Source organism: Lates calcarifer, linkage group LG23, assembly GCF_001640805.2.
Source record: "Lates calcarifer isolate ASB-BC8 linkage group LG23, TLL_Latcal_v3, whole genome shotgun sequence".
In the NCBI taxonomy this organism is placed as follows: Eukaryota; Metazoa; Chordata; class Actinopteri; family Centropomidae; genus Lates; species Lates calcarifer.
Window position 1 is genome coordinate 16,939,885 of NC_066855.1, and position 19,111 is coordinate 16,958,995.

The 19,111-nt window shown below is 40.8% G+C and overlaps 2 protein-coding genes across 2 annotated transcripts; both read left to right on the plus strand.

Annotated features, from left to right (window-relative positions):
• Positions 1-477: 477 nt before the first annotated feature.
• Positions 478-7,804, plus strand: gprc5c (G protein-coupled receptor, class C, group 5, member C). Its single transcript, XM_051066347.1, is given in 6 exon segments — positions 478-548; positions 782-1,819; positions 4,214-4,263; positions 4,265-4,315; positions 5,395-5,529; positions 6,621-7,804. Coding segments are annotated over 5 exon segments (1,257 nt in total). The 5' UTR covers positions 478-548; positions 782-831; the 3' UTR covers positions 6,654-7,804.
• Positions 7,805-16,638: 8,834 nt separating this feature from the next.
• Positions 16,639-19,111, plus strand: oxld1 (oxidoreductase-like domain containing 1). Its single transcript, XM_018666599.2, has 2 exons — positions 16,639-16,852; positions 17,404-19,111. The coding sequence occupies exons 1-2, from the start codon at positions 16,802-16,804 to the stop codon at positions 17,788-17,790; spliced, it is 438 nt and encodes a 145-aa protein (XP_018522115.1). The 5' UTR covers positions 16,639-16,801; the 3' UTR covers positions 17,791-19,111.

Consider the following 19,111-nt stretch of genomic DNA (forward strand, 5'->3'; position numbering starts at 1 on the left):
GAATGCTTTCACACATTAAAGTCAGACCAGCGTAATCTGGGCACAAGGAAAAACAGAAAAGGTAGATTTCCAGATTTCCAGAAAGATCTTTGTGAATGAGCCGCATCGAGTTAGAAAGACTGAATGTCCTCCACCATACTTTTATCGATTTTGCTCAGAGACTGTCCTCAGATCAGTGTAATTGGATCTGACGAGGACAAAGAGACACAACCAGACATGGCAGAAAGACAAGACTGGGACTGTGGAGGTGTTTATTCACAAGGCAGACTCTCTGATTTCATATTACTTCAAAAAAAGTACCACAGATGTATGTTCATTATTTACATTGGTAAATGTAAAACCCCACTTCCACCCACAGCACTTTAGGTTTACTGCACTTTCACCTCACTGATTCAGGTGTAATGTACAGAAACAATATTTATCTACAGATCCTATTAATGATTAACGCCAGAGTTGGGAAAGCGTCTAGAGTTTGACATTCCTCTGATTTTTGGTGTCTGCTGAGCTCTTGGGTGCAGCTTTCTGATTCTCTCCACCTCTAAATAACAGTGAGGTCATTTTTTATTGAAATATTCCAGGTAACCATCATGACAAAGGTTCTGTTTAGAATCTCATGTGTTTCTGTGTGTACAGTGTATTGACTCATGCAAGTGTAATATTTGCTTGATTGGGTGTAGACTACAGTATCCTAATCTTGCATTAGTGACGTATTTAGAGTCTTTGTTAAGATTTGTCCTCATCAGATCTTTCTCAGACTCTCCCTGTTTATCCATATGAACAGGTTCTATCAGGATCCCAGAGCTAGGTGAACTATAGTCGCTCCCGGTCACAATGGCTGCCAACATAACCCCTGAGGGTTGCGGCCCTAATGTGGACTCCCTCTACTACAACCTGTGTGACCTTAGTGCAGTGTGGGGCATCGTGCTGGAGGCTTTCGCGGGGGCTGGCATCGTCTTCTCCCTGGTGCTTTTCATCTCCCTGCTGGCCAGCCTGCCCTTCATGACAGACAAGAACCACAGGAGCTCAGTGGGTCTCCACGCCTGCTTCCTGATCTGCACTATCGGTCTCTTCTGCCTGACCTTCGCCTTCATTGTGGGAAAGGACTTCTCCACTTGCGCCTCACGCAGGTTCCTGTTCGGGGTGTTGTTTGGCGGCTGCTTCGCCTGCCTTCTCATGCAGAGCGTAAATTTGAACATCCTCGCGAGGCGGAACAGAGGGCCCTGTGCTTGGGTTTTATGTCTAGGGGCAGTGGGGCTGTGGCTGGTGGAGGTGGTCATCAACACGGAGTGGCTGATCATCACAGTGGTGCGCAACCCACTGCCACCGCTTAATTCCACAGATGAGACTGGCAGAGCCACAGCTACGCCTTGTAACATTGCCAACCAGGACTTTGTCATGGCGCTGATCTATGTGTTGACCCTGATCCTGGCTGTGGTGGTGGCCAGTCTGGTCATCATGGCAGGCAAACACAAGCAGTGGAAGATTGAAGGTGCCTGTATCCTCGTGACCGGCCTGTTCTCTGTGGGAATTTGGGTGGCATGGATCGTCATGTACGTCTACGGGAACGAGAGGCACGGAGGGCCCAGGTGGGATGACCCCACCTTGGCCATTGCCTTGGTGGCGAACGCCTGGGTGTTCCTCATCATCTACACCATTCCTAAGATCTGCTGTTTGACTGCTGATGATGACAGCCAGCTGAGCTACGGACAAGATGTTTACCCAAACCAAGGAGTTGGCTACGAAACCATCCTGAAGGAACAGAGCTCCCAGAGCATATTCATGGAAAACAAGGCTTTCTCTATGGACGAGCCCAACCAAGGTATTTAGTCTATGGCTTCTTCCTTTACTGACAACATCACTGAGTTTAATGTGTTGTGGATTTGTTATTTTGCCTTTACAGTTAGATGCACTAAATTGTACAAATGTCCTAACTTTCATTTTCTCAGATATAACAGCGATATGTCAAAGCTTTGTGCAAAGTTCCACTTTCTCATTTTTCAGGAAGCACTTTTCACTCCCACTTTTCCATGTAAATCAAATATTTTCCTGGTCAACATATTTTAGAGGTTTCTATTTGTTTGTTGGGTAATATCTAGAAGGGAGGGCAGGGACTCATGATTGCATTCACTTTGCATATGACACAACAGTCCCTGGTTAACCTCCCTGACTACATGTCTCATAGTGTCAAACTGGAAGTTCATTAAAATGTCTGCTGGGACTTTCATCATATTTTCTGACCCATCCTGTGTCAGGGGAAAGCCTGGGAACACTGAACTGAACATTCTGTCCTTTGTCTCTGCACAGGGCTGTTTGTAGTATAATATACTGTATATGACCTTGTACAGAGAGTAAAAGTTTCAAGCCCATCAAATCATCAGAACAGACTAAATACTCTGCAAAATGTCCTCAAAGGTTGTTTTGTATCTACGTGATGAGCCTACAGAATTTGATATGCTGCTGTTAAAGTCCTGAACAGGATCTGATGTTGCAGTAAAAATCCAGACTGAACAGAACACAGAAGTCCCACAGTCTGTAGCCTCACAGATAGATGGTGACGATGATGGTGCTGTTTGGCTGCACCCTGGAAGGTTTGTCAGCCTGTGTCACTGTGGCAGGAGGTGGAAAGTAATTATGTAATTCTGTATTTATATTTGATTGTTTCCATTCTGGGATATATTAACTTTAGAGGAATAATCTTACCTTTTAGTCCACTTCAGTGTGAACAGTTGGAAATTAGTTTGCAGATTCAGATTTTACCTTCAACATGAGATGAATATGGCTGAAAGTCTTGTACCTTCAAAATCATGTTTGTACTAAAAAAAAGAAAGACTTGTTTTAGTATAAAACATGACTTTCTCACTGTTTTTCTCTTTATTCCCACCCTATCTTTTCTTCTTTCTTCCTTTCTTCATTGTCTTTGCTTCTTTAGGCAATATGAGAGAAAAAAAACAAAATCACCACATCATTTTAAACCAGATTGGGTCAGTTCTACAGTTAAAGCAGTTAATGAGTTAACCCTACCCAGAAAACCACCCAAGACAGTGGACCCAGTTTACCCAGACTAAAACATGGTATGGTTGTGGACAATGTTCCCTCTAATGTCCTGCACGGCCTGCGCCATCGTGCACTGCTCCCGCTTTCACCGCGCACAGCAAAACTACGTAGCGCATAAAATTACCGTGTGCGACAGTGTGCACGTCTGATGTTTCTCACAGTGGTCCAAGGAATTCTCAGGGAGTTTGTGTGTGTGCCCAGACACATGAAAAATTAGGGGGAACATTGGTTGTGGATCATTAAAATCTACTCTAGCTCTTTTTAAACTTACATGTCAGTATTTGTTACTGATAACAAAAATAAGAGCAAAATAACCATATTTTAATTTTGGTAAATAAGTCAATAAACAACAGGCGCTAACACTGCCAGTTTTCTGTCTGTGTTATTGAGTGTGTTTCGCTGCTGTCACTGTTTTTATTTTACTTGTGTCCAGCTCAAACACCAATAAAAGATTATTCTTGGATGTGATGTATGCACAGCTGTGTGATATGAAAATTTTCAGACACAGAGTACCAATATATAACTTCATCAACTCCCCTGTTAACTCCCCTGCCAGTTGAATAATTTCCTTGTATTTGTAGCTAGGTTTAAAAGCCGGACAGGAAGATCTGACCAAACTTCTGTACACATTGCTTTCCCAGAGCTTCAGCGTGGGACTCAGAGGGAATGTGCTTTCTGAATCATCCTTGTTAATGAGTGTCTAACTGCATCCCTCGTCACTGTATCACACGCAGTATAAAACACTCCCGCTCCACCACTCCCACGCTGCCTCTGAGTCCCACCAGAAACATCACGCCTTGTGTTTGCATTGCCTCCATGGTAACTGAGGTGTGGCAACAGTTTCATCCAGGGGATGAACGTTATTTAACGTCAGGAGCCGAGCAAAGTGTGACAAAGTCATCTTTTGCATCCATCTCTGCTGGGCGTTTCTACAGGACACATCACTGTAGGCACAAACAAGATAGGACAGATAGTGTGTCATGGTCTTGATATCATAATTCAGTTCTGTGTATCTTATCTAATCTATAACCGATTGTAATGTAAAGATTTAAGAGATGGTTGCTGGGTGATGGTGGCATGTAAGAGGCCTAAAGATATCACACATAGGGTTTGATAAGTGACAACATACTGACATTAACTGTGTCTCTGTCCATTACAGGGTCCAAGCCTGTGTCTCCATACAGCGGCTACACCGGCCAACTGCGTAGTCGCAGTCTACCAGCCCACTGAACTAGCTCTCATCACCAAACCAATAGGAAACGTGAGTTTGCGACCATGTGGTTTGTTTACAGAGGTAGACATTTGAATATAACATGAGCAGACAGCAGATAATTAATTGTTTCCCAGCACACTTTTCATACACATATACATAACCTGTGCCAGGCAAATTATTATTGAAATGAACATTTGACAATAAACCAAGACAGTTTTTCAGGCACTATTTTGATAGCTGGTTTATTTTTGGATCTGGTTCCAGGTCAGCAAAATAGCCAGATTTATTAGGTAGCATCAGCAGCGTCTTCATTTATAGCCCACACTGACCTATTGCTTTCCCCAGTTAAATTAAACATCACCAGCTTTAGTCTGACGCTCAGTGAGCTCGTCCAAGCTGCTGACTGGACTCTGCCAAAGATTGTTTGCGAGTGAAGACACATCACACCATAACCTCTCTCTACGACCAACGTACAAGAGAGTCACACCTAAACTTCTACAGCAGTTGGCGCGTTCTTGTGTCGCTGGTTGTGTACCTAGTAAAATTTGGTTACATAAGCAAAACATGATCTAGCGGTAGGACCATGGTAAAGGGAACAAAGCAATAGTGAAAAGAGAACTGGACAAAAAATAGGTCAGGATTTGCAAATGCAGTCTGATGGTGTAGACATTCATCGGCCAAAAGTGAGAAGCATGCTTTTGGTTGTTTCTGTGTTAAAACAAAGACCCACAGTTTCAAAAGATAACCTGAGTTTTAATAGGTAAATCTGGCACTGTCATAAACATAAACACTGCTGAAAAAGGGAAAGTGTGACAGGTAACTGGGGCCTGAACAGTCAGTTCTCAGGCAGTTCACTGTTCCAGTACACCATGGATGAGAATAGATCAATGTTTTCTTACATGTGTAGGAATATACTACAGAGACGCAGAAGCTAAAATTTTATTGTTGAATTCTGAATAAATCATTTTCAAGCTTGATGATGTAATGACATAATTTGAAGGGGATGGGGGTCCAGACTCAGCCTGTCTGAGCACTTTGGAGAAGTCTTTCCAAACAGCAGGTGGCTACAGATCCACCCCCTCCATATATATTGTTTTTATCATTGCCCATGTTATGATTTCACACAGCACCCTACAGAACCCTCCTATGACATGGTCATTCCCAGAGCTTCCACCAACTCTGCAGCCAACAGCGGGAGCAGCACCCCCTCAACACACACTGAGAATGGGAACACTGCATTCACACACACAAACGGAAATAGCGTAGGTCATACCCCAAACCCCCCCGACGCCTCTCCTTCTCCACTCTGCAGCTTTTCTCGCTTCTTCTTATCACTTGCTTACCTCCAGATGCTTTTCTGTTCCCCTGCCTCTGTGCATGTCGACCTCTCAGCTCCTGCGGTATCCATAGCAACTTCTCCTACAGGTTGACTATGAATCACTTCTTTGTCTGGGTTTCTTTTTTCTTACTTACCTTGTGGAACTCACTCTGTCAAGGACTTGTGTCTTTTACATTGTCTCTTCGATATGCTAGTTGGACTGAGTGAACTCTGTTCTTCTTCCAGCTTTTCTCAGATTATACTGCAAGAAATAATGGTGGAAAGGGTTTGATTTGTCTTGTTTGGAACTTATAGTAGTAGTAGTCTTTTTCCACATTCCTTTGTACTAAACATTTATCTTCTAATTCTTTATCTTTGAGTATTGAACAGTTTCCTCGAAGGTTTTAAAGTTGCTCTGAAAAGTCTGCAGCATGGAGGAGTGCAGCTGTAGTCCAGTTAAAATTGATTCCAGTAGATTACCATTTTTGTGGTAAAAATAACATCATCATCATCAAAACAATCATTGAAATTTCTCAGAATATTAATATGGCATAATTTTCATTTTATCTCTTGATTTCAGATAGTGGAGATCAATAAAATGTTATCATATCTTATTTTTTGCTACAGTATGGCTAAATACACACATTCACTTTTGTCCTTCGTGACTACCTTATACAAATATAGTTGCATGGCAAATAAAATCAGCGGGACATGACAGGAACAAACAGACATTTAATTTAATTATATTTTGGTTAAAATATAGAATTGTTAGGGTCAGGGTTGCACTAACAAGCATCTGTGTGGATTTAATGAGGAGAGGTTTCATTTTTTACAAATGTAAATTGAGATTTCAGACACTTTTAGATACAATGGACAATGGACACTGTCTCATGAAAGAGGAAGCTGCAAACTTTTCAGTGTCACATTTCAAGCCCTCAGAGGGTAGTTGATATTATAAACTGTGGAGTATTCATTTTAAATCTCATCATGTTGCCATTTGATCAACAAATCTACCATTTCTCTCTTGTTCTGCAGGGGAATGGTCTGCATAGGACGTCCCAGTGGTGAACAAACTGCCTGTCAAACTAAGCTTTCACCCCCCTGGTCTGACTAATTTCAGTTTGTGTCTTTTCATTTAAACTTGTTGACTGTATGTTGTTGCTGTTATGGTTCCCTAAGCTGGTTCTAAGAGGAACCCCTCAGCCCCGGACATGTGGAGGTGAACACTAGGTCATAACTGCTGGTGGAAAACAGCTAAACCATCTATTGACTGATTGCCCATGTGCCGCTGGGTCTCAGACAGCGTGGAGCTTCATTTGGAAGTCAAAGCGAGGGGGTGAAGCCACGGCTTTGCTGCAGAACAAAGACTTTTTGCAATGGTTGCCATTCACAGAGAGTGAATTGTGAGCTCTCTGCTGGACCCAATCACGCAGATGAGGAGTGATGGTGCTGACAGTGCAAAACATGATAGAAGTACAGGTTGGGAGTGTCTTTAGCGCAATGTGAGTAAGTATACATGTGTATACTTACATGTATACCCCCCCCCCCCCCACACACACACACACACCATAAACAGCCTTTATAACTGTCACTGCGGTAGCAGCCGCTCTTTCACACACACTTTCATTTGTATTCAAAAATATTGTGCACAGTTTAATTATAGGAGTCAATATATATTTTTGTGCCTGGATTGTTAATATTGTTAATAACCACAACAAAGTTCACATAACACTGAGCTACTGGTGTGGAATTAATGTAAATATGTTGTTAATGTGTCACTGGTTCTACACTGCATGGAAGCACTGTACGAATATGTATATTTAATGCTATTTATAGCACTACAGTGTGCTATTTAATTATTTCATCTAATTTCTAACAGTTAAACAATCATGAGAATAGAGAGCTGAAAACCCAAATTAGCTTGTTTCATTCACTTAAAATGTACAGAGAATAATGAATGAATTAAGATTTCTGGACCCAGCTGCTGTTTTTTTGCTCAGATTTTACTGTCCTGTACAGCAACACACTAAGTTTAAATACAAACAGAAAAGACTATTATCAGCTTTTCACAAAAAGAAAATGTACTGTCTTGTCAAGGTGGAAAATATCTTAAAGAAGGACTTCCGCTGTCTATAATGCCTTTATTTTAATGTATTGAAATCATTTGATTACCCAGACCACAGCCACTTACTTTTTAATAAATAAATATTCACTTGTGATGTTACGAATCGTGTGTTTTCTACACAAAAAGTTCTTCTGTTAACATTAGGTCATGAGGCCAGGGCAGTCAGAGGGTGGGACAGACATTTGGTGGGAACCTTGGAGAATAGTAAGTTCTTGCAGGATGCCATTCGGTTTCGATTTGATGGTCCATCTCCACGTGAATGGAATAACAGCAGGCGCATAAGCTCAATCCTGTTCATCAACTCCTGCAAACACATTGATCAGTCCAGCTGCACTGACATCAGACAGCTACATTCATCAAGGTCATCAGAGGAGATGGAAATAATTGATCGTGGTATCAGTTATCTGTTCCCCGCAATGCTAAATCATCTTCAATATCTCTGTTGGAGAGGAAAACACTGCAGGATGCTATATTTAAATCATCACTGAACATCCTCATCAGCACTGATGGGGATTAAGGCAGTCCTCTGTCTCCACTTAGGAGAAACTTTGTTTCATTACTAGAATACATTATTTTGATGAGTGTATCCAGGTTCTCACCATCAAATCATCTCTGTAAACTCAGTTGAGTCCACCATCTGTGTGTCATCTCAACTGTGAAGTGTCAGCTCCTTCAGTCCAGGCCCAGAGATAGACACCGGTTGTGTTAAACATTCAGGGGCATCTTGAGAACAGATCGCAGGTACAATTGAGTGCAGGTGTGTACTTGTAAATTACAGGTGTTTTTTGCCCTTTGTCCTGTAATAATGAAGGAACTCAGGTGCTTACAGTGCCAGTAGTTATTCATCAACAATGCTAACCAGTTACAAAGTTAAAAAAACAAAAACAAAAAGCTTTTTCTAATTAATATGCAAATCTATGCAGCAAAACTCATGAATATGCAACTTTCTAAAGCAAGGTCAAAATCTAATCAGATCATCTGGCGTACCATAGCATGGAGGGAGAGAATTTAATTAAAAAAATGTATTAGTTCTGACATATTTAAACAATGCTGATTAATGATGACACAGGAATTATGAAAGATTTAAAGGAATAGTGTTGAGTTTTGGAAAATATGCTCATTCACTTTCTGAGAAGATTGATATCATGGTCATGCAAGGTGGTTAGCTTAGCTTAGCATGAAGACTGGAAACAGAGAGAAACAGCTAGCCAGATTTTCTTCTGGGTTAAAAAAAAACATATGGCCACCAAGTTTGGTTGTTTTAGACTGATGTTGATAAATCTAACTCTTAAAAACAAATAAACATATTTCCTAAGATGCTAAACTGCTCCTTTAATAAGTGAAACACTGATATCACTGGTCGTTACATTTAGTAGCATTTACAGCATTGGTAGACACTGCTGACTCTTATGTAATATTCTGACATGGATCCCTGTGACTGTATACACAGACATAGATCTGGACTCCTTGCCCATGCTCATATTTCATGTGTCTGTTTTGAAGCGCCTCAGGCTGCTTGATGCTGTGGTTTAACTTTGCTGCGGTCAAGAGATTGGACTGTGATTTATAACTGACCCAAATGCTGCAGGCCTGATAACCTCTAAGTCTCCTGAGGAGACGATACAAGGCTACATCCCAGGTCTATTTTAGATTCAGCAGGCCCTGCTATCACATGTGTTTTTATCACTGATTCTCACTTTCTCATGATGGACGGAGCAGTGGAATTCTACAAAACTGCAGCTGCTGCTGCGAGTCTGATAAGACATGTGGGAGGATAAATGGAATAAGCAACAATATGCTTTGTGCTTTGGAAATTTTATGGCTTTGTTTTTGCATAGGGGCCTGTACAAATGATGTAAAAGTCAGCAGACAGGAAACGGTCAGTATCTATTGGTAAAACCTGGTAAACCAGACAAAAAAGACATAAAGGAAGCAAAGAAAAGGTGAAAGTCAAAAAAAAAAAAAAAAAAAAAAAACACACCAGTACATAAAGACTTGGAAGCTGTAGCTGGGGTGGTACAACAGGCAATCTGGCAGGTTGAAAGTGGATGTGGACTGGTATATTGCTAGCTAATGAGGGAATTGGGAACAGGTGGGCAGTGGTGCACGGGGGAATCAGGTGACTGGAAAGGCAGGAATGGCTGAGGTTACTGCAGGGCAGGTGAGAAGGACAGGGTTTGACATGACAAGATAGTTAGTGAAAATAAAAAAAGCAGACAAAGAGTGAATGAGTAACTGAACTGTGAGAAGCGATTTGCTTGGTGTTCCCGAGGCTTGAGGCGTGTAAAACGTGATGTGTACAACACGAATCAGTGTGTGCTGGAGGAACTTTGACCCCTCAGCCCCTGGGAAAATTCCTGTACATTAGCTCTTAGGGAAATTTAAGTTCCTGGAGCTTTTGATGGAAAAACGTCTCAAGTCAAAAACTCAAGGGAAGATGACGGAATAAGATACACAACAGCTACAAAGGACAATGAAAAGTAAAATAGTTTGTCAAAGGACTCAACTCATTTAAAGGAGAAAACAAAGATGAGTGGCGAAATGTTTACCTAAACTGTCCTAACCCTAACCTGGTTCAACTTTAACTCACTGTGCTTGGCAGGGACTTGTGTGCCATGAAGGCAGTATTAACAACATTTGGAGTACACTTCATCATTTTCATTTTATCTCCAAGCACACTGGTTTATTTGGTATGGTTTATTAGAAAACTGGCTAACCTGTTCACAACCTCTATGTTATTTGCCCTATGAAACATTTTTTGGGGGGATATCCTCCCAAGTTTCCAGATTTTAGCAGTTATTGTTTTGTTTTGTTTTTGTTGTTGTTTTGTTTTTTTTACAGTATTTACAGTATTTTTACGGTATCTCACGGATAATCTGAGGTGAGTCAGAATCAGAAATTTTTCTTTATTCTAGTGCAAGATGATATTTATTTATTTTTAGTTTTTAGTGTAAGTTTCCCATAATGATTATTATTTTTGGCAAGAGAGTGAGGATAAATGCTGAACACCAGACTGAAACCTGTGAAATCTTAATGCCTGTATGAGCCGATAAGCCTCAGTGTGTTGTTTGATCTTGTAGAGGAGGATGAAGCTGTGTTTCCAAGGGAATACAGGAGGCACCACAGCTTCCAGGAACAGCAGCGTCAGGAGTGTGAGAGAAATCTCACTGTGAGCTAATTGGTGCTTGAAGCCGGAGCCTGTATCCTGCTGATAGCGCTAGGTTTGTTGCTGATAGTGCTAGGTTTGTCCAATCAGTTAGTAACACACAAACACAAACAGAGCGTTCGATCGAGCTGCAGTGAACTACTTGAATAAAATGACAGGGGAAGAAGCTACAATGGGGCCTTTAATATCCATAAATGATACTCCAGGTTCTGTCAGCACAGAGGGCATAATCTACAGTAACAGAGGTTGTGTACACAGCATGAAAGCCAGTGTCAGTTGGTGAGACAAAACATGCTTCACAGACAGTGCATTACAAAGTTATATAACCAACTCAAACAGCCACTATTACATTTTGCTTTGGCTTTTGTTTACTCCAGTAAGACACTGAGTGATAACTCAGTCCAGCATAGTTGGCAGCCAAATGTGAGCTTAGAGCTCTGGCACGTCACAGCCTGTGTGAAAGCACCTCTGTGTCTCCAAAATAACACCCACCTCCCTCCCAGGAAGCAGCCCCCCCCCCCCCCCCCAAACCCGCTCTCCCATCCAAACCCTGCAGACCTCGACCCAACCTCTCGCCAAATTGCAGCCATCAGTGAGGTCACATCAGGAACCAAGGTACGCATCCACAGCCCTCAACTCTTCTGGTTCTCTCTCTTATCTTATAATGCTCATTTGCATGTTAAAACAACTTTATGATTCCAGAAAATAAACCCGGTCTGTTGATTAACAGCTTTACATCCTGCTGCTGCTGCTACTCAGAGCTACAGGACAAAGGTGCCAAAGGTTTGAGCAGTGAAAGTGTTTAGTGGCTGAGGTGTTAACATCCAGGGCCACTGATTGGTTGCCTCTTTTCTTACCTGAGAGAAACACATTATGCATTCAAGTTACAGTTACTCAAACATCGCAGACCTTCATGTGACCCTGCCAGCAAACTAAAGAATGATTTACCAGCAGCTTGACCTGCACTGTATTCAGGGTAAACACAGAGTTCATTCACTGAATAGTGATTTGTGGGTTTAGAGGAGTCAGCTAAGCCTAAATTTTCATGCATTGCATGGCATTACTACAGAGCCTAAATATGTATCTACTGTAGCTGCGCCATCGCTGACTGTGCTCCTCCTCAAATATGTGCTGTGGTGTCAACAAAGACAGTTAAAGCATGAATTTCTCTTTTGAGGTTGTTTCATTTGATTATCAAACAGAATTTCTGTCAGATCAAAACCATTCATTTCAGTAGTGCCACCATAATTTCAAATATGACTGAACAGCTCAAAAGGACGAGGTAAATCTGCACAAAACCTTTGTGAATTTTGACGTGAAAACATCCATCAAAAATAAACAGTTTTCATGCGAATATGCACCACTGCAAAAAGATGACCTTACTGACCTTAGGAGGCAAGAGGAGGTGATCTTATTAGCTGTGTGGCACCATCTAATTTTGTATAATCCTGCTCCACAGGATGATGTCGATGGTGCAAATGAACTGTGTGAACATGCTGAGACCGATGAGCGGTCACTTTGCCACCAAACTTCCAGCATCAGTAGTTTCACAAAGACACGCAAACGAATTTCACTGTGCCACTTTCTGAAATGACCAGATACTTGAGCAGTGGTTCCCAACTGTTCTGGTCAGAAAGTCCTCCAGCTTAAACAAGCATATAAAACTTTGTCCCTACCCTCTGACACAGCTGCAGGGGTGTACTGACGGCTGGTTTACTCGATCTTTGTCCTCTTGGTTACAATAGTAAAGTTCTGCATTACTCATCTTGTAGCAGATGTAGTTTTTTTTTTAAGGGAGGGCAGTCTTGTTTTAGCTTGTGACCTCTTAACACACAATGCCTATTCACAAACCTCTCATTACAGGGTTGCAAACCACTGAACTTCTGGATGCATTCTCAGTAGCTCTTGTAGTTTTACCTGGTACAGTCTCCTGCTCGTTTGTGCTTAATTAGACTCTTCCTCCGATGACTCCCTTGTTTGCCATGTCACTGGTACGGCCTCTGAGGGAAAAGCCTTTGTTTGTATTATGAACCTCATTAGAATTATCAGCCACTAAGGACCTTATACACTGTTACAGTTTTACATAGTATAAAAAGTAAGAATCTATGAGTAGGTAGTCTGGTTTATGTGCAATCAAATGTGCTACTGACTGATGACTATTTCTTATGTGTTTTGTATGGAAATATAATGATGAATGATCACATTCACCATTACCATATTTTTTTGTTAACAAAATATATCTTTTAGTTTGACTTGTGTGAGTAAAGTCCATCCAGTGTCCTGTTTCAGCATACACAAACATGATTCTGCCAATTCTGACAAGTTGCCATCAGGTGTACCACTGACATGTCATTTTAGGGCAGTGGCACAGCAGCCGAATACTCTGGGTAAATGAACAGTGTGGTCTTTGTACGCTCAGGACAAAGCTGGTGCTGTGAGTCAGCCAGGAAGACCTTGTGGAAGGACACCTGAGCACCAAAACACCTCCCTGCTGCCTTTTTTTTAACACAGGCTGTCACATTCTGAGCTCATCCACATGCACTCATAAAAATGTTTTGTTATCAGAGATGCTGCAGTTGGTGCATTTCAGCACAGAAAGTGGATGCAGTAAAACAGTAAATCCTTGTTGCCATTTTTCCCCTTTTTGAGGGAACCTGTTTTCCCAGACTGTTGACACAGCTGCAGTTAGAAAATACCCCTTCACTCAGAAACCATTACTGTATCAGAAGTATATTACATGAGCCCAGATAACCCAACCTCTGCTCAACCCTCTGCTAAACCTTCCAGAAGAGAAAGTACATATTTTTTGCTAAACTACAGATGAGCACATAGCACTGTTAATTTACATCTATGCATTTCTAAAATTATTATTTTATTTTTTATTTTTTTGTTTGGGCTGCATTCCTGGAGAATCTTTCCCATATATAGTGAGACAGTGCTGTGTTGTAGAATGTGCAACAAGTTGTTGGAAATACTGCCAGGCCTTTTGTGCACTCTGGGTTTCAGTAGGATTATCAGTGATGAAGCTAATCCCTCAGCTCCTGCAGAATGCCTGCAGCCAGAGCAAAGCTGTCTCTTGTTTGTTTCAGGGGAAGTTTTTTAAGATATCAAGAATCCCCCCCCCAAAACTTTTCTGCATTAGAGTACATTTCTAAAGGTTTTTGTTGTTGAGGATAGCTGCAGTGCCAATAGAGCCACCTCATTTCCAAAAGCATTACCTGCCATCTTGCTATTACTGTTACTTTTAAATTTAACTCTGAGCAAAATGTGAGATTTTAGAACACTTAAATAAAGGGATACACACACCACACAAAGTATTACTTCGTTTAATAATACATGACTGCATACAGTACACCTGTTTACATTACTTTTGTGCAAATGTGCATGGAGTTAAATAATGTTGATACACTGAGCTCATCTTTACAATGCCTTCAGGAATTCCCTTAAGGACCCAAGAGAGTCCGCACCGTACTTTGGGAACCATTGGGTCATGTGAAATGTTTCAAACTCTATCAAAAATAGTCTCCCTCCCTTGAGCTTCTTTTCTTTAAGTATTTATCATGTGTTTGACTTAATCTGTCTTTCTGTAAGCAAAGGACCCCTCAGGAAATGCCTGCCGGAGGTAAAGTACGTCTCCAGGATTTCCAAAGGAAAAGGTGTTGAGAGAAACCTAATCCAGCAGCGGGGCTGTGAGGGCACTGTTCGTGTGGAAAGAGAAAGAGTCTTGGAGAAAACAGACCCCTCGGCCTCCTCAGCGTTCACATACCTGACATACTCCAGAGATTCTCTGAATTGACCGACACAAACTGATACCAAACACTGCTGCATCATCTGTCTATCTGAATTTAATGCTGCGGTTCATACTAGTCATATGATGAGCTGATCTGATAGCTGTATTATATCCACACTATGATGTCACTCCACAAACAGAGTAAAATCTGTTTGGTGTTTTTGCATTTAGGTTGAAATATGAACCATCAGACACACCTCATGATAACAAAAACCTCTGTGGAGCAGAATCCATTATGATGATAAAACCATTATAAGACCATGACTGAATCAGAGAATCCATTGAAACTCTTGTGTTTATTTTGCTGTCTGTGTATACAGCTTCCTTCTATTCATCTGTTTATTAATCTTCAGAGATTATTTGCTAGTCATTTGATCTTTCAGGATGATATCAGCAGCCTTTAAAGTGCAGTTGGCTTTATGTGTTTGAATAAAGGTCTGAGTTTCTGTGAAGCGTGACTGCGACTGAGGGAGAGCCTCTCCTTGGGATAAAGTCACATTGTGAGCCTCTGGTGAGATAACATGCCCCACCACACACCTGGTATCTCCTGCCAGGCCCAGCAGCTGCCGTGTTTCCACACCACGTTACCATGGATGTGGCTTGCAAACATTGAGGTCTGTGGGGACCTCAGACTCGCACTCCTTGTGTCTTGTATACTAAACATACACACACACACACATATCTCACAGATCAGTGAATGGGTCAAATAGTTAAGAAAGTGGCTGGATGTAGTGGGTATGGCACCACTACAGTCACACAAAGAAAAACATCAAAAGAGGCTTTACATTCACTCATTAGCACAATGTGGCCGTTTCACTGACTAAATCTGCTTTACTGTGGCTGTAATGCTCTTTCACCGCAGTGAGACATAATTCATCAAAATCTAGGTCGATGAAAAAATACCTTGAGGAAAAAACTTTTTTTTGACCCAATAATAATAGTTTCTGCTTACACTATGTAACCTAAATATAACTCCAGCTTCAATACCCATGTAAGAAAAACATATCAGTTTCCCCCACAAGAGGAGAGAGTTGTTATTGTTTAGCAGTTGACAAGTAAGTGTCAAGTCTTGGCTATGATGTCTGGGGTCAAGACCAGCCTAAACTTTAAGGGGTGATATAAAGTCGTTGTCTAAAGTCATCAGATTCATGACTTAAGGCAGCGTGAGTGATTTTCAAGGAATTTTCAGAGAAAAGAAAAAAAACAGATAATTGTAAGGAGAGGAGTATTATATACAACAGCATTTCTGTTGAAGTTGAACAAAGCAAGATTTTAAAAGAAACTATAACCACACAAGAAAAAAGTCCACCTATCTCACTTGTAAAACTACACTTAATAAGCCATGTCAAATTGTTGACCTGTGCAGCTGAACAGAAATCGTGTCGATCGGTCTCAGCAGCTAATGACATGGCTCTGAGTAGGCACATACAGTCTACCAGCTGCAAACAGTTCAGTGCAATTAGCTGGGGCTGTTGAGTGGTGCATGGCAACAATAAAAAATAAACATGAACTTAAGCTACAGTGACTTCTTCTGAATCTTGAAAAAACTCACAGTTGAATAATACAGTATATTCTTTATTTAAGAATATACTGAATATACTTTAAGAATACTTAACAAATAATATGTATTATAATGTTATACCATGATTGTTGTATTTGGAATATTCATCAAGACGAACATAGATATACTGTCCTTATCTTTTATTATTTTGTTGTCTCCTCGCCATAATTTATAGCCTGAAGTGATATTTGTAGAATTCTTATTGCAGGGTTTCTACCTTTCTCTTTCTATTACATCTCCACATAGGAGATACAGATTAAATACTGACCCCTGCTGGACAGAGATTGTAAATACAACCAGTCTCTTACCACCCGCCCACAAAACATTCTACGCTTTCTATTGGGTCAAATGCAGAAAATGTGCCGTTTTATTGGTCATTTCATTTTCTGTTGGCCAATCAACTCTTTTGTGTACAACTACATACAGAGGTCATAGTTTAGGAATAATGAAGCGACGCAACTAGCTTGTAAGACAGGTGAACCCGTGGATGCAACACCTGAAATGAGAAGCCACGTATAATACAATATAAATGAATCATACAGATACATAAGCAGACTTCCTATTTTCTCCGACGATGCTGTGTTTGGGTGTAAATGCAGTGAGGCCGTCGATATCTTTACAGAAGGTAAGCTAACGGTACCGAAGCTACTGAACTAGCACATATTATTCCCAGTCCCATATGTAACGACTTGACTTTGACATAACCTTTCCATTATTCACCTCTCTTAAGTAAACATTTAAAGAAAATACATCGTGTTTTTTCTTTTACTTAATATTTGCAAGACAGAGAAACGCTGCTCGTAGCTTCCGATTCTTTGGAAAGTTTTGGGCCAAAGCCCTGATTTTTAAACTTTTGCACAGTATTGTATTGTGGGTTTCAGTTTCTTTACATATTTGAATCAGTCCCTCATTTCAAAACCACTACGTTGTCTTGCAGCTAGAAATACATTAACCTTAGATTCATGAAGATCCGAGCTGAATGGTCACGTGGACAGAGAACAAACTGCCCTGCTGTCCTCTATTTAAATAAGTTACAGAAAGTACTTTAAAAGCTTTTTAAAATACACAGGTTAGAGCAGAACATTACAAACAGGGAGAAGTGTTTCCATGTAAACAAGATGTATTTAAAGTTTAATTATGACTAGTCACATAACATCATATTCTGTTATCTTTCAGCTGTGTGTCCTCTCCCTACTGCACATGAGACATCGTTTCTGTCAGCAGTCATGGAGGAGAGGTGTATGCATCGGGACCATTCGCTGCCTCTCTACTGGACCACATTCACCTCCTCCTCCTACACTAACTGACTCCTCTGAGTGCACTGAGCCAGAACCCAGCCACAGTCCCTCTGATTGGTCTCCTGACCAGGGTCCACCGCCTGCTCCCACACACTGCTGCATGAGTGGCTGTCATAACTGTGTGTGGATCGAACATGCGGAGCAGCTGCTGGCGTACTACCACGACGGAGGCGACCGGGCGCTCGCCGCTGTCGAGGAGAACGTCCTCGATGAGAACCTTAAAACCTACCTAAAGATGGAGATTAGACTTTTGAAAAAGACATGACTGATGCATTTACTGCCAGTGAGTGTAAGCACTTTATGACACGCTCCAGTCACTGATTTTACTCCCACATTTTAAGTTATACCTCCTTTGGGTCACACAGTTCATGTCTGCAGAGCATTTAAGAAAATCGATCATGAGCCACCAAGGGAAGGGGAAGTAAAGCCAGCAGCTGACTCTAGGAATCCACCTGCTCTGCCTGGTGAACAGAAAGAATCAGCTGTTGATAACAGGAAAGATAGATAAGTATAATTCTGCTTTATTCCAATTTGGCTCTTACAATGGTAGCTTTGCTCATTATTTCTATCAGTAACAACAATGTTATATTCATCAAAGTAATTGCTGAAAATTTGGAATACTGCCGATATTGCTACAAGAAAGTCTGCCGGGGCAACAAACATGTACAGTTAGTACATGTGTTAGTGTGTCAACACACTGTGTTGGAGCCTATATCAAATGAAGAATGTACCATGTAACTGATGATGTCTGAAGCTTCAGACATCACAGGTGCTTCACAAACACCGTCATCCACTTTGACAGTTTTTTTCAGCTAAACTATGTGATGGACATTAGTGGGATAAGAATAGATGAGAATAAATGAGTAATAAACTTCATATTTAGGCTTTTTGGACAGTGCATTTCTAAATTATTTTACTGTAGTGTAACCACCTCTGAACAACAGTATTACAGATTTAATAACATGCTGGCTCCTCTGGCTTTTATCCCAAACAACATTAAAACAGTTAAATTTAGTGAGGTGTTGTGCTTTGACCCAAGTCTTGAAGGGCTGCACCTGGTTTGCTCAAAGCTCTGTAGCTCTGAGTCTTTTTTCTGCACAAATGGAAAGAAAGTTTATATTCTCCCACCATTTATTATTACTGATAGGAATAATGTCAAAAAATAGGCATCCTTAAGTTTCAACTTAAAATGTGACCAACAAACCCCAAGCTGTTACACTTTGTCCTCACATTAGTCCTTGCGTTAGTTCATAAGGTGCATGGAGTGGTTGGTTTCTGAAAATGCATGATTAGTCTGGTATGTGATTTTTGCAGTTCTCTGTATGTATAAAAAATTAACATGACAGCTTGTGTCTTCTGCCACTCACTGAATCAGTACTCTGTCATTGTTTCATTGTCATCTTTGTTTTGTCATGAAGCACCTTTGCAAATGTTGATTTATCAGTTTGCTTGAAGTTTGAACTGAAGTTTTTACTGTTTACTGTTTCACTGATCATTTGCTTCACTATATTTAATAGTGTATTTAAATTATATATTTGAAATTTATTTTTAAGAATTTTTAGTGAAATAAATGTTCTTTCTAAAAA